Source organism: Syzygium oleosum, unplaced genomic scaffold, assembly GCF_021117445.2.
Source record: "Syzygium oleosum isolate NSW1041296 unplaced genomic scaffold, Sole_v2.1 Sole_v2.18, whole genome shotgun sequence".
Classification (NCBI taxonomy): Eukaryota; Viridiplantae; Streptophyta; class Magnoliopsida; order Myrtales; family Myrtaceae; genus Syzygium; species Syzygium oleosum.
The window spans coordinates 6,062,606-6,076,920 of record NW_026607502.1 but is presented as its reverse complement, the minus strand read 5'-3'; the positions used below and the strand labels follow the sequence as shown (position 1 = coordinate 6,076,920).

Sequence of the window (14,315 nt, the reverse complement as noted above, 5' to 3'; positions counted from 1 at the left end):
AAAATAGCTAAGGTCCTTAGAAAATGAAATCCCCTATGCCACAGAAGCTTATATACGTCGAGGACCATTCCCATTTTGAACCCTATCGCGACCTTCCCGAATCGGCCTCGTCGCCTAAGGGGTTTGGCTAATGGATTATTAAGTTAAACCTAGCTCGAGCTCTCCCAAGCCCATACCAATTCGCAACTTAAATTTAAGTTGTTAACATGCAAATCAATTTCATCTAGGAGTCGCCACTAATCAGTTTTTGGTGGGTCGACTAGAAATCCAAGTAAAACACTGGAGAAATGCTTTACTTCTACAAATCAGAGATTCAATGGGTACGGTGACTTGATTACACTAATTGACCAACTAGTGCTTCACCACCTAACGTGTTCACACTAACTAGGAGTCTCAAAAATTCATTCATAACCAAGCTAAGAGAAGCAACAATCAATACCTGAACCTAACGTGCATAATCAGCCACATACGAGATTAAATTGAATGCGCAATTCAAAGTGTGCGAATCAGGCAACGTGCGATCAAACATGACGCTAATTACGCAAAAGGGGCAAGAAAAGTCAATTCCGGAGCCCAAATAATATTTTTTTGATTTTCGAAATTTTTTAATTTTTTAAAATTTTTTAATGTTTTCTAATGCTTTTCAGACTTTTTAATATTTTTTTTGAACATTTTCGAATTTTTTTGGACTTTTTTACATTTTAATATTTTTTAGTATTTTAATATTTTAATTAACGAAATAAAAATTCCCGACCGGGTCACCTGACCCGGATTCCTTTTCTATTTCCTTTCTGATTTTTTTTTGGATTTTCCTTCTTTTCTTTTTCTTTTTCTTTTGTTTCTTCTTATTCTTTCTTTTTATATTTTTTCTTTTTACTTTTTTCCTCCCCTTCCTGCATGCCTACTGCCCCATGCACGTGATCTTCCTCCCCAAACTTCTCTATTTCAATGGCCCTTCACCGAGACCTCCCCATGCTCCCACCGAGACTTCGCCGGGGCCCCCCATCGTCGCCCGACGGCTCGGCCCACGCTGGCCACATCGACGACCGCCACCAACTCTACACCCTAGCCACTAGCCAACGCGCCTACCAAACGGTCGATTGCAAAAACTCGATTTCCCGGCCCCCGAACTCGCGGCCACGAGAGTAACATTAAACCTAAGCAACCAAACATACACGACATGGAATAGAAAATAACGAACTTACGGGCGGCCTCGAGCCGTAGGCATCACCGTTGACAAAAAGCTTTCCGGGCGGGCGGGAGGTGCACAAGTGGCTGACTCGAATCGAGGAATTTGGGAAGTTTCTAAGCGAAGCTTATGACTGAGAAGCAAGAACACAAACAAAACACTTTGCAGTGAATCAAAATATATTCTCCACCCGAACTTCCATCGTCAGCCGCCATATCCTAGCACCATTGTCATCCATCAACTATTCAAGATTTCGCAAAATACGGTCACAACGTGGCTAGACCAAACATGGCATTTAAAGGGACTCGACAGAAAAATCGATTTGGACTCATTCAAGCTTGTTACGAGGCCTTTGCTTCACCGACCCACTTCATCGTGCATTCATACGGCTCATAAAAAAATACAAGGAAGAGGGTGGACAGAAACACGAAACAGGGGATGCTTGGATTCGGACAAAACCGTAGATTAGTGCCGTGTGACTCCTACTGATAGGCATGCCAACATAAGAGAAAGGCATTTACAAAATCGATTTAAACATTTTAGCAAACGGGTGGTGACCGCAGATTGAGAGGAAGATATTGACCTTTTTTTTAAAACTCGAACTTCAAGTCTGGACTCAAAGGGAATCATCACGAAACAACCGAAATCAAACATGAAAGCCAGCTCAAACTCAACATGCATGTCGACCTAAAGAGACCGAGACTTGACTTCACGGTTCGACCAAAATGGCGCCAGGCAACGGGAGTTCACGGGAATTAGTTTTTACCGTTAAAATCCCTACCCAGCCCGGAGACGGTGGCTAGCGGGCGAGCTCGAGATGAATCGAACTATGGCCGACCGCCCCACGAGGCCTCCGAGCCGAGATCCTCGGGAAAAGGTACTCGAGCCAACAAGAAACTCACCGAAGACGTGAGAATCGGCAGAGAGGAAACGCGAAGGAGGGTGCCGGCAGGAGGTTGTCGGACGGCGAGGATGGAGGTGACTGGTCGGGTAAGAGGCAGAACGAGTGCGTGAGGCTAGGAGAAAGAACCCCGAACTGTGTGTCCTTGTAGATAAAAAAATGTCCTCTTCGAGCTCCTCACTCCTCTCTCTCTCTCTCTCTGAATCTCTTGGAACTCTCTTCTCTCCCTCCCTCTCTGTTTTTTTTTTTTTTCGGTCCTCCTCTGTCTCCTCTGGTCTCTCTTCTCTCGCTCTTTTTTCTCCTCTTTTTTTTTTTGAACTCCCCCCTCTCTTCCTCTGTTTTTCTTCCCCCCATTCCTCCTTTTCTCTTGCTCATCAAGCTTTATCCTCCCCGTTCTCTCTCCAGTCAAACTCTCTCTTGACTCCCCCTATGCACGTGCAGACTGTCATGTTTCCTTTTTCGTGTGTCCGTGGATGGAGACCAAAGAGAAAGAAAGAAAGGCCTCCCTCACAATCCACGGAAGAGCTCCCCCCTTTTGTCTTTTCCTTCCATTTGCCTCTCAATGCGCGTGCAGAGATCTCTTGTCTTCTCTCTCTTTCTCTCTTTTTTTTAATCCCTCGTGGACGTGTGTTGACCGAGAGGGAAGAAGAAGGGCTTTTGCCTATTTTGTCTCTTCTGACCAGCTTTACCTTTTTTTTTCTTCGTGAAAACACGCCGAGCCCTTTCTTCTGTGTCCTTTCTTTCTTTTTGCTTCTTTTGTGAAAGTGTGGGTAGAGTGCCCAGAGGGAGAGGGAAGAGATCACGTTTTTGTCTTTCTCTCTTTTCTTTTTTCCTTTTTTTATATAATTTTTACAAAGATGATTTTCTTTTTCATAAAATAAAAATGAAATAAAATAAAAGGAAAATATGTTTCACTAAATTCTACTAATGCAAATGCGCCTAACATCTATATGCCATGTAACTTAATGAAAACATTTTTGTTTAGGGATTAAAGATTAAACCCTAATTTTTTATGCGGTAAAACCCTAAATGATTAGACAAAATTTAGGTGTCAACAAGCCCATTTTCATCCAATTAAAAACCATATTTGGAAATCTCCCTAGTTCGTGCCACAGGGCAGGGCAGGTCAGGTGCATGTATATGGGTTTTTTAATCAAATTATAAGAACAAGTACATAATGAAATTTTTTTGAGTTAATACCACGAAAAATCCCAAACTGATAAACCTGGGACAAATTTATCAAAAACTAATTTTTTGACCATAAAAAACCCCAAACCTGTACACCCGTGACAGATTTACCTTAAACTAATTTTTTGATCCCAAACTGGTACATTTGTGACAAATTTATTCTCCGTTAAATTGAATTAATATCACAAAAAATACAAAATGGTACACACATGTCATCCTACTCAGAAATTTGACAGTAAAATTTCACGGAAACTAATGGAGGGTAAAATTGTCACAGGTGTACCAGTTTGGGCTTTTTCGTGATCAAAAAATTAGTCTGGGATAAATTCATCACAAGTGTATCAGTTTTGGGTTTTTCATGGTATTAACCCAATATTTTTTTACCCGTCCTGCTCTGCCCTGTGAAATTTGATTGCCACAAATAATCACCTCCCTACCTTCTCTGCTTTCTAAAACACTGCTCATCATGTAAATTCTTTGAATTCCATTTCTCTGCTTCCCCTGTACTGAATAAGAGTTCGTCGGTGGTGTGGTTGTTGGTTGATCTTCACAAGATTATGGTGGCGACACCATAAGATACAGTAAGTCCGGATATATGAACCCAGTCGAGGTCCCTATCCCCAAGCTTGTCTAAACTATGAGGATCTGCAAGCACTATTTTCTGTGAAACTCCCCGATGATCCTTTTGTCCTGATCAATTCGATTATCTTATGACCTTGCCTTGACTTGACGACACTGGTTTGTGTGGTTCATTTCAAGTGCACCAAAAAACTGCTTCGTCAATTACCCGATTCCGTTCGATTTTACACCGAAGTCATTTTCCAAGTGCCCGGAATGCACATCGAGCGACATTATCACGGTCTACAATAAAATTTGTTGTCTTATGTATGTTGTGGATAGTACCATGGTTACGATGCAGAATTCGCGGATTTTGTCATGGCGGTGTCTTTGATTTATAATGTTTGTCATATTAGCTCCATCTTGATTCTTGAATAAATATAGGTTGCGTTGCGACAGGAATTCTTCCGGGAATATTACTGAAGACACGGGTTTACGTGAGCTACATCTATATGCGACCGTGCTGCTGCTGCTGCTGCTGCTTGAATGACCACCCTTATGCGGCCTGAATATGGTTTGTCTACTAGCCACTGTGGCCCGCAATTTTATGCCGGCATGATATAATAGGGCAAGGTTCCCGCTAGCATGAAGGTATGGCCATGCTAAATTTCTAACGGTTGCGTGTTGACCACTATTTTCACTTTCTGAGAGGTGGGCAACCGGATTTGAGAATTGTGGAAGGTTTGAGAATTGTGGAAGGAAAGGTTTTGTCGTTTTTATTTTAATTTTATTTGAGGAATAATGTGACATTTTATTCCTCTGTCATTGTCCAAAAATTAAAATTGCCATCTATATTTATTTATGTTAAACAGCCTCTTTCAACTTTTTAGCAAAATATCCCGCTGCACATTTTCTCTTGCCGGACGATTTTTGTCGACATGTAACAGCAAAGTTGCCGATAATGACGCTAGTATACACGTGTTGTGATACAATACGTTCAACAACAAATATGAGCCATATTAAATAATATAAATGAAAATAGCATTACAAAATCTCTTAATGTAATTCTCAACTGGATTTAATTCGTAGCTACGTCAGGGGTGTTTCTGAGCGACATTGGGAAACCTGAAGATAGAATTCGAGCGCGGCAATGGAGCGGCGGTGGGGCTGTGGGTGCGCCAAAGTTGCCGGGGGCAGGCAAGGACACTGGCATTGCTGTTAATCGCAGGAAGCTTGGATAGCACACGGCAAGGACTGATCGGGATGTGTCGATGGATGGATGGATGGATGCCGAAGGCAGCGGCGGCAGGAGCTCGCTGGTATGGAAGGGCGGGAACGGCGAGCCAACTCGAGCAGGACACGGCAGGCTGGATCGGCATTGCAGCAGTATGCAAGGCCACAACGGCTGGACGTCTCGGTCATGCGAGCAAGAGGAGCTGGCGGCAACGGGGAAACCTTCACTTTCCTTAAACATTCTCTCTTGCGCGTGCCGGCCTCCCCTAATTTTGAGAAAACCTCGAGTTTATATAGACATGGGGGTAAGGGTTTTCTCTCAAGATATCACTTTCCTTACCTTCTTAATTTGGACCAAAAGAGTATGTCCATTACTTCTTATTCTAATGCGCAGTTAAAATTTTCAAGGATAATATTCTTATTTCCCCCCAATCTTGATCGGATAATGTAACGTTTCCTAAATTTGGCACTCCCCACGTGCATAGCACAAGCAATCTATTTTCGTCCGGTAGGGAAGATTAAAGGCTTGGTCGAATTTCATGGGACCTGCCGCCTTAGTCCGGATAATTTAATTAAGCTCGGGGAGCCTCTTCTAATTAAAACCCATTCGGCATTGGCCAATTAGGCTGCGAATGATAACCATTATGCTTCTCTATTTCTGGAACAGAAATAGGTTTGGAACATAAATCCGTTTGGTAACGCAATTTCATTTTCTATTTCTGGAACAAATTTTTGAAACAAAAATAGGTTTGTAACATATATCAGAAGTAAAAAAATTTTGCTAATTTTTGTGCCAATTCAGTCATTCCGGCTAATTTTTGCATTGGTGCCAATTGAGTAAAAATTCCGCTTACAAAAATAAACGAACGAACAATATTTAGGAAAAGTGTCAAAAAAGTCCTAAATTTTTTGCATTGGTGCCAATTGAGTCCTAAACCTTTTGTCTTTGTGCCAATTCAGTCATTCCGGATAATTTTGGCCGGATTTTGCTGACGTGGACGCCGGCGCTGACGTAAACAACTTTTAATAATATTTTAATATTTTTTGAATTATTTATTTATTTATTTTCTTTTTCTTTTTTTTTTTCCTCCCCTCCCCCCTTCCTCCGGCCGGTTGCCGGGCTAATGAGGTTCGCCCTCACCGGATCTGGCGAGGGTCGAGCCCGGGCTCGCGCGTAGGCCGGTGAGGTTAACCTCGCCTAGTTGTTGGCGAGAGCGAGGGCGAGGGCGAGCGAATCGCCAATGGAGCGGCGGTGGCTCACCGAGTGGGCCGCCAAGGTCAACCTTGCGAGGCCTCGGACACCTTGCATTGCTGTGGTCGCGAAGCTTGGACTAGCAGACGGCAAGGAGGGATCGGGATGTGCGAAAAAAATGGAAAAATGGAATGGATTTTTTTAAAAAATTAAAAAAATATGGAAGGGCGGAACGGCGAGCCAACTCGAAGAGCAGGACACGGCAGGCTGGATCGGCATTGCAGCAGTATGCAAGGCCACAACGGCTGGACGTCTCGGTCATGCGAGCAAGAGGAGCTGGCGGCAACGGGGAAACCTTCACTTTCCTTAAACATTCTCTCTTGCGCGTGCCGGCCTCCCTAATTTTGAGAAAACCTCGAGTTTATGTAGACTTGGGGGTAAGGGTTTTCTCTCAAGATATCACTTTCCTTACCTTCTTAATTTGGACCAAAACAGTATGTCCATTACTTCTTATTCTAATGCGCAGTTAAAATTTTCAAGGATAATATTCTTATTTCCCCCAATCTTGATCGGATAATGTAACGTTTCCTAAATTTGGCACTCCCCACGTGCATAGCACAAGCAATCTATTTTCGTCCGGTAGGGAAGATTAAAGGCTTGGTCGAATTTCATGAGACCCGCTCCTTAGTCCGGATAACTTAATTAGCTCGGGAGCCTCTTCTAATTAAACCCATTCGGCATGTGATAATTTTACCATGAATTAATAATCATTCTTCTTTATTTCCGGAATGAAAATAGGTTTGGAACATAAATCCGTTTGGTAACGCAATTTCATTTTCTATTTTCGGAACAAATTTTGAAACAAAAATAGGTTTGTAACATATATCGAAGTAAAAAAATTTTGCTAATTTTTGTGCCAATTCACTATTCCGGCTAATTTTTGCATTGGTGCCAATTGAGTAAAAATTCCGCTTACAAAATAACGAACGAACAATATTTAGGAAAAGTGTCAAAAAAGTCCTAAATTTTTGCATTTGTCCAATTGAGTCCTAAACATTTTGTCTTTGTGCCAATTCGCTCATTCCGATAATTTTGGCGGATTTTCTGCACGTGGACGGCGCCGACGTAAACAACTTTTAATAATATTTTAATATTTTTTGAATTATTTATTTATTTATTTTCTTTTTCTTTTTTTTTCCTCCCCCCCCCTTCCTCGAGGCCGCCCTCATTTGGTCGCGAGGTCGCCCTCACCGATCCGGGCGAGGGTCGAGCCCTGGGCTCGCCCGGGCCGGTGAGGTTAACCTCGCCCAGTTGCTGGCGAGAGCAAGGGCGAGGGCAAGGGCGAGCCTCGCCAATGGCTGGCGTGGCTCACCAGAGGCCGGCGAGGTCAACCTTGCCGCCTCTCGCCTTTGGCCTCTTGTCCGGTCCGACGACCGGCTAGAGGAAGGAGGGAGGAGGAAAAAAAAAAGAAAAAAAGAAAAAAGGAAAAATAAGTAAATTTTTTTAAAAATTAAAAATATTAAAAGTTGTTCACATCGCCCCGCCACGCCACGTAGGCTAGTTCGGCATTCATGTCAGCAAAATCCCGCCAAAATTAGCCTGGAAGGACGATTAGACAAAGACAAAAGGTTTATGACTCAATTCACAAATGCAAAATGTTAGGACTTTTTGATACTTTTTCCAAATATTGTTCGTTCGTTTATTTTTATAAGCGATACGAGCGATCATCTTTAAGGAAAATATATTCCAAATTATTCATTTTCCGCGAAACAAACGTAGCCTAAGTAAGATGACTAGTACTTTATTTGAGTGATGAAACAAGTGAGAATCGTGCATTAAAAATAAATAACTTGTCTATCCAACATGCGGTTGCTACATCATTTAGCAAAAGCTTTGATCATTTGACCCGCGAATGGCTTCATGCTTTGTCTTCCTTCGAATGGATAAATATGTACAGGTCGCTATGCACAAGTTAAGAAAACGGTAATCGCTATGAGTTTTGGTTTCAGCTACAAGTAAAACTTATGTTTGATCTATCTGCTGATATAACAATTGAAGATCAAGAGCATTGCTTTAATCACGACCTTCAGTAGAAGAATGGCCGCATTATCGATGTATCAAGCTAGGACTCCCGTTGTTGGGTGAAGCCTTGTTGTCTTTTTTTCATCGAAGAGCAAAAGACTAATTAAAAATAAGGTTAATACCATGAAAAATTTCAAATTTATACACCTGTGACAAATTTATCTTAAATTAATCTTTTAACCACAAAAAACCTCAAATTGGTACATTTGTGATAAATTCACCCTTCGTTAGTCTCTGTTTAATTATAATAATACCACGAAAAATTAAAAACCGGTACACTTGTGACAAACAGAGGGTAAAACCCCAAACTCGTGCACTCGTTAACGGCAATTTAACGATAAAATTTAATGAAAATTAATGGAGGGTGAATTTGTCACATCTACCGGTTTGAGGTTTTTAGTGGTCAAAACATTAGTTTAGGATAAATTTGTCACACGTGTACCGGTTTGAGGTTTTTGGGATAATGGAAGATAGGAATTGTGTATATTTCGGTATATCAAAATGAAGAGTACATCAGCCTATTTATAGGCTCTATGAGATGACTATCTAAATTAACATATATCAATAAGGATGTATATATGTATACACAATCTTGAGAGATACATAAAATCAACATAATTATTGAATATCTCTAACATAGGATAATACCCTAGAAAAATCTCTAATAAAGATTACGTCTATAAAAACAATTTAGGCATCATTGGAGATTTTTCAGCACAAGAAAAAGAATGAATAAATTTTCATCATCTCCATCTACTATCTCGTCTGGTGATATTTATGAAGTTCTGACTAATCTCATATTTTCCTCATGGGAAAATGATACAAACAGTCCATGAACTTTGGCCTAATGTGTAATTTGGTCCATGAACTTATAATTTGTTCAATTTCATCCTTGAACTTTTGGTACATGTTCAATTCAGTCCTTGAACTATATGAAAATGTTTAATCTAATCCTTCCATTATTTCAAGTTATGGGACTACATTGAATATTTTTATATAGTTCAAGGACGAATGTATCAAAAGTTCAGGGACCACATTGAACAAATTAAAAGTTTAGGGACTACATTGAACGTTAGGCTAAAGTTTAAGGATTACATTAAACAAAATAAAAGTTCAGGAATCGAATTGCACATTAAGCCAAAATTTAAGGACTGTTTATATCATTATCCCTTTCCACGTCCAAGCATGGCGTCTGGGTTTTAATCAAGGACAGCGTGGCACAGTCAACACCGTCCCTTTGGATCATCTCAGTCGGGTTGCGAGCCCATCTCGGCCCGTATCCAAGTTTTCCGGGTCGGGTGGGTTCCGTTCCCGTCGGACCCTGCTTCTTCTTGAATCGATTTCGATTTCGCCCATCTTCTTCAAAACCTCAGCGATGTGTGAGAGAGAGAGAGAGAGAGAGAGAGAGAGAGATCGATCTCTTGTGGCATCTTCAAGCGTTCGCGTTCGTCGTCTTGGTTTTTGGGAGTTGGGAGGAGAAGAAGGAAGGAAGGAAGGAAGGAAGGAGATGGGAGAATGTTACTCGTACCCGCCGCTATCTTTCGAGCCTTCGGAGCTGCCTAGGGTTCGGAGGCCTAAGAGACAGCCGATTAAGGTTCGGATCATGCTTCCGATGAGCATCGTATGCAAAGCCTGCGGGAATCACATTCGCCAGGGGACCAAGTTTCATTCCAGGAAGGAGGAAGTCGTCGGCGAGGTGGGTGCACTTTCCGTTTTCCGTCTTCCACGTTCAAGTTGTGTTGATGATGCTTTTTGGGGGCGGTGTTTCCTTATCTGTGGATTTGTTGATCACTTTGTTCTCTTCTTTGGTGTTTTTGCAGATGCGCTTGGGGATCCCGAGATTCAGGTTTTACTTCAAATGCACCAAGTGCTCTGCTGTGCTCACCATCAAAACCTATCCGCAGCAGGATCCCGATTCCGTGGTGGAGTCTGGGGCGGCGAGGGTAGAAGATTCTGCCTTTTGAGTTGTTGGGGTTTCTTAGAGTTGGTTAGACTTTGGGAAGAATCGAACGTGACTTGTTGTGATTTTCTATTTTGTGGGTTTTGGGCAGGTGGTGGAGGAGAATGAGAAAAGGAGGAGTGAGGCTGGAGAGATGGGCCATGTCATCAACCCCACGTCCGATTCCAAGAGAGAGATGGATATTCTCAGCGCCGCGCCTGATGAAATCAATTCCATGAAGGGTAAGTTATTTTGAACTTTCCTGCATTATTTTCTCTGTTGTTTGGTTTGTGCAGTAGTCCCTGGACTGATACTGTTACTGATATTTACTATACTCTCGAGGTCAGTAATGCTCTTATTGTCAGTATATTCGCTTCCTTGTCAGCTACCTCGAAGCGTGGGAGTCTTTTATTAGAACAGTCTCGAATGTGTTATGCATAAGTTCTGGCTGAGCTGGTCATTTTGCTTAATAATAAGGTGCCCCGTGTATCAGTTTGTAGGATGCATATGGTACTTTAATGTACGTATATTCCATGGATATATCTAAAAGTTTGAGCTCGTTTGAAGATACTCTATTGCAAATGCCCTGTTTTTGTTAACATCAATCCCTGATTCACTATGGATTGAGTTTACAATCGTCTTGCTTTACTTGGTGTATCCACGGTAAGGTCCTGAAAGTTGTCAAGTAATTTTTCATTACTCCTTACTCTTTGAAGTTGATGATTCTTCGACAACATGCAAATGTGTGACGACACACATGACACGGCATAAGCACGTAAGGTGACATGGATTAAGCAAAGAAAAGCATGCTATCCAGATCAAATCCTCAATGCATATGCATCTAATGCAAAAGACGAGCCTGTTAATTGCCGAGTACCTGCATGTATTTCCAACTCTTAATGCAAGTATCTGCCAAACTTCTCAGAAACAGCATGGTTTACTGGTTTGCTGATTTTTTATGCACTGTCGATAAAACTGATACTAACTTGATTCGATAATAAGGAAAGGTGGACGTGCTTTGTTGGTTTAGATTGTCTTCCATGTGCTTTCTTGAGTCTACTCAAAAGAATTATTAGTGTCGTTTGAATCTCCCCTCTACCTAAGATTACATATTACCAAGCTGGTTTCTTTTTCTTCATGTGATTTGTTAGGATATTTTTGCAGGCGTTTTAGATCCGATGCGAGTGTAAGTTGTTGATTTTATTGGAATTGTCTTTTGCTGTTGAGGGCCTAGAGAATAGCTTACTTATATGCTGGTTTGATTTGAAATGCAGAAGAGAAAATTTTCTGAGGAATCACCGGACAAGCCAACAGATTCCTTGACAAAAGCTACTACCAGTGACATCTCCAATGACAGAGGTATGTCGCGTTTTTCGAACAATATTTCCTTTGATTACGTTAGCTCTCCTTGGTTGGGATTTATGGTGTCTAATGTCTGTCTGAATGATGGATGTGTGGAAATAGATAGGCTCGGCACTTCGCTTTCCCTGCAAGTGCTTTGGATTGTATTGAATGCAATCTCCCTTCGTGGAAGTAGACTTGACTTTTAGAAAGTAACTTTTTCCATGTGACGGCGGTTGTTTCGGTGAGCTTTCTGGTCAGGTTTCCGTGTCTTTCCATCATGTTTGTGGTGTTTCTGTTTTCCGTTGGGAATAGATATTGCTTGGTCGTTACATGGGGACCTATATTGTGTGGAAAGCATCTAAGTGATATAGCTCATGTCTTTGTTCCTTGTTCATTGACTCATAATTTTTGTCATGTTTAACAGGAAATCCCGTTGGATCACTGGAGCTGGGGGTCTAAGCAGTGATGACGGGGATTGAGTTGCAAAGGATGCCATCCGTTTTCTCGCTGTATTAGCTGAAAGCTTTTTTTTTATATCTGTCTGCGCTGTAATTCCTGACTGAAGCGGGGATCGATTATTAGATTAGCTTTCAATGGATAGTGAAAGGATGAGAGTATGGCTGTAGACTGCATCTTTGTGTTGACTCTTTAAACTGCTGATGGTGATGTTGTTGCGATTCAGGGCGAGTCATCCGAGCGAATTAGATATATATACTTTCAGGCACTACTGAGCACACTTCAAAGGTGCGTGGAACGTACGACGGAGTACTGCCCAATTGCAATTGACTAGGGGGAAATTTGTCTTTACAGAACCAAGTCACAAATAACGCTCATCGGCTCCAAGGAAAAAGAGTGAGAAATGGGCAATTGGCGTCGGCGATCCCATCCTGAGCGTTTCATAGAAATTTCATACCGATGACAGAATGTTCGATACCAAACGAAATTTTTTAAGCAAAATAAAAAAAAAAACATTTTCTTATAGAGAAAATGGATTTCTTCTGGAATTAAAGAATTAAAAAAAACACCTAAATAATTCAATCGAATGGGCAATCTCTCCTCCTGAGTCTGTCAATGGCTGCCTTATGATTTTTTAATTGATTTTCAGAGTATTTTTTAGGTATAATTATCACTGAAAGGCACGACTCATGCATGCAGGCCTTCCTCCTTCCATCCCTGAGCCCTCCATTTGGTAGAGGGCCGAGGTTCAATTCCACATGCACCTTTGCTAGAGGACTCGTGCGTATCCCAGCTCGGCATAGGACCGGGACGGCGCCCTCCTTACCCTGCCATTATCGAGCAGCATCTCGCTGCTCGACATGAAGATATTCAAGGGCTTTTTGGTGGATATTTAGAGGTTACCCGCGATGCATGTTGCGCTTAAGCAGGAACGGGAAGCCTCTTAATATGAGTTTCGAAAAATGCGTGCATATCCCGGATTCCTCACGAGCAGAAAAGTACGTTCGGATGAGGGAACTGCATGACACAAATCAGTAAGGCTGGAAGTGGGTCTGCGTACAGTGGAGACTATGAGGGTTGAGCTTGTTCAGGTCAATGGAGATATTAAGGAGCTTACAGGCGTGTATGGCAAGAGTTTCCTTCTTTTCCTGTAAACCAGATAAGGACTTATTGATGGAGTCTGATCCTTCTTTTTCTCTGATGGCTTTGCTGCTTTCCTTCCCCGTCCTTTTTCCTTCAGTTTTAGCTCCTGAATTTTCTCCAATCTTGCCTGTGGACTTACTTCCTGCAATCTGTTTTTCCTTTCTGATATCAAATTGCTTGATATTCATTTTAGCAAGCATTTTCTCTCCAACATACATTAGGGGAACAAAAGTTTTGCTCAATTCATTAGGAATATCAATTTTGAGGTAAATGAAAATCCTGTTGATTAGTGCACCATAAGGAAGTTGTCCCTTGTCTTTCAACAAAGTTCTGTACATATAAAGAATTATAACGTGAGGGAGAGAAAATGGAACTTCATTCAAGTTTTCCCAGATCAGCTTCACTTCAAATTTAGACAAGTCTATCTTGGATGATACTTTGGGCCTCAAGCAATTTATAATGATCTTGTGTAATATCATTATTTTCTTCGTCATATCAGAATAGGAGATATTTCTTTTTGAACCTCTAGAAAATTTGGATTTTTTGAGGTTGCCTTGGAAGCTTCTTCTGCACTAACCTCGATTGGAATAAATTGAGATCGTTTTACTCCAATAATGTTAGCCAATCTGTCATCTCTCAAATCATACTTCTTATCACCCATTGTAAACTGGAGCCAGTCAGGAGACAATGGATAAATTGGAGTAGAAATAGGCAGTCAGTTCAGCATACATGTGCAGATTGAAGACAAAATTCCTACATACCCAACTTTTCAAAGTGTTGTTTCACCATGATACCCACGCTTTCCAGATAGTCAAAATCAATGCTTCTGTGGCTCATAATTCTTCTGGATAGCAAAAGTTTGTAATACTCACGGTGCATATGATTTTTAAACATATTTCCATTTCCTTTTACTCCAAAAGTTCCTATACTCATATCAAAATTGTTGAAAAGTCTTGCATCATCATCCTCCATTATCTTTTCAAACTTAGATTCGGAGCCACTCTTGGACTTAGGGCTTGGAAAAATAGGTTTCTTTGAAATAGGATTAGATGATTCTCCCACCTTTTCTTTACATTTCCTTGATATACTC

The 14,315-nt window shown here is 41.3% G+C and overlaps 1 protein-coding gene across 2 annotated transcripts; it reads left to right on the top strand.

Moving 5' to 3' along the window:
• The first annotated feature begins 9,696 nt into the window (after window positions 1–9,696).
• Window positions 9,697–12,313, top strand: LOC115687268 (uncharacterized). 2 transcript variants are annotated; one of them, XM_056319542.1, is made up of 5 exons: window positions 9,697–10,039; window positions 10,164–10,286; window positions 10,395–10,528; window positions 11,562–11,641; window positions 12,051–12,313. In XM_056319542.1, exons 1-5 carry the CDS (start codon window positions 9,719–9,721, stop codon window positions 12,083–12,085), a joined length of 693 nt encoding a protein of 230 aa, XP_056175517.1. In that variant the 5' UTR covers window positions 9,697–9,718; the 3' UTR covers window positions 12,086–12,313. The 2 variants fall into 2 exon arrangements, with proteins under 2 accessions (XP_056175517.1, XP_030468634.2); XM_030612774.2 differs by having other exon boundaries at window positions 9,698–10,039; window positions 10,395–10,523; window positions 11,557–11,641.
• The last annotated feature ends 2,002 nt before the right edge of the window (window positions 12,314–14,315 follow it).

Coding starts and splice junctions, on each gene's coding strand:
- LOC115687268 (XM_056319542.1), top strand. CDS start 9,719: ATGTGTGAGAGAGAGAGAGAGAGAGAGAGAGAGAGAGATCGATCTCTT. Junction 10,287..10,394: donor TGGAGTCTGGGGCGGCGAGG/GTAGAAGATTCT, acceptor GGTTTTGGGCAG/GTGGTGGAGGAGAATGAGAA. Junction 11,642..12,050: donor TGACATCTCCAATGACAGAG/GTATGTCGCGTT, acceptor CATGTTTAACAG/GAAATCCCGTTGGATCACTG.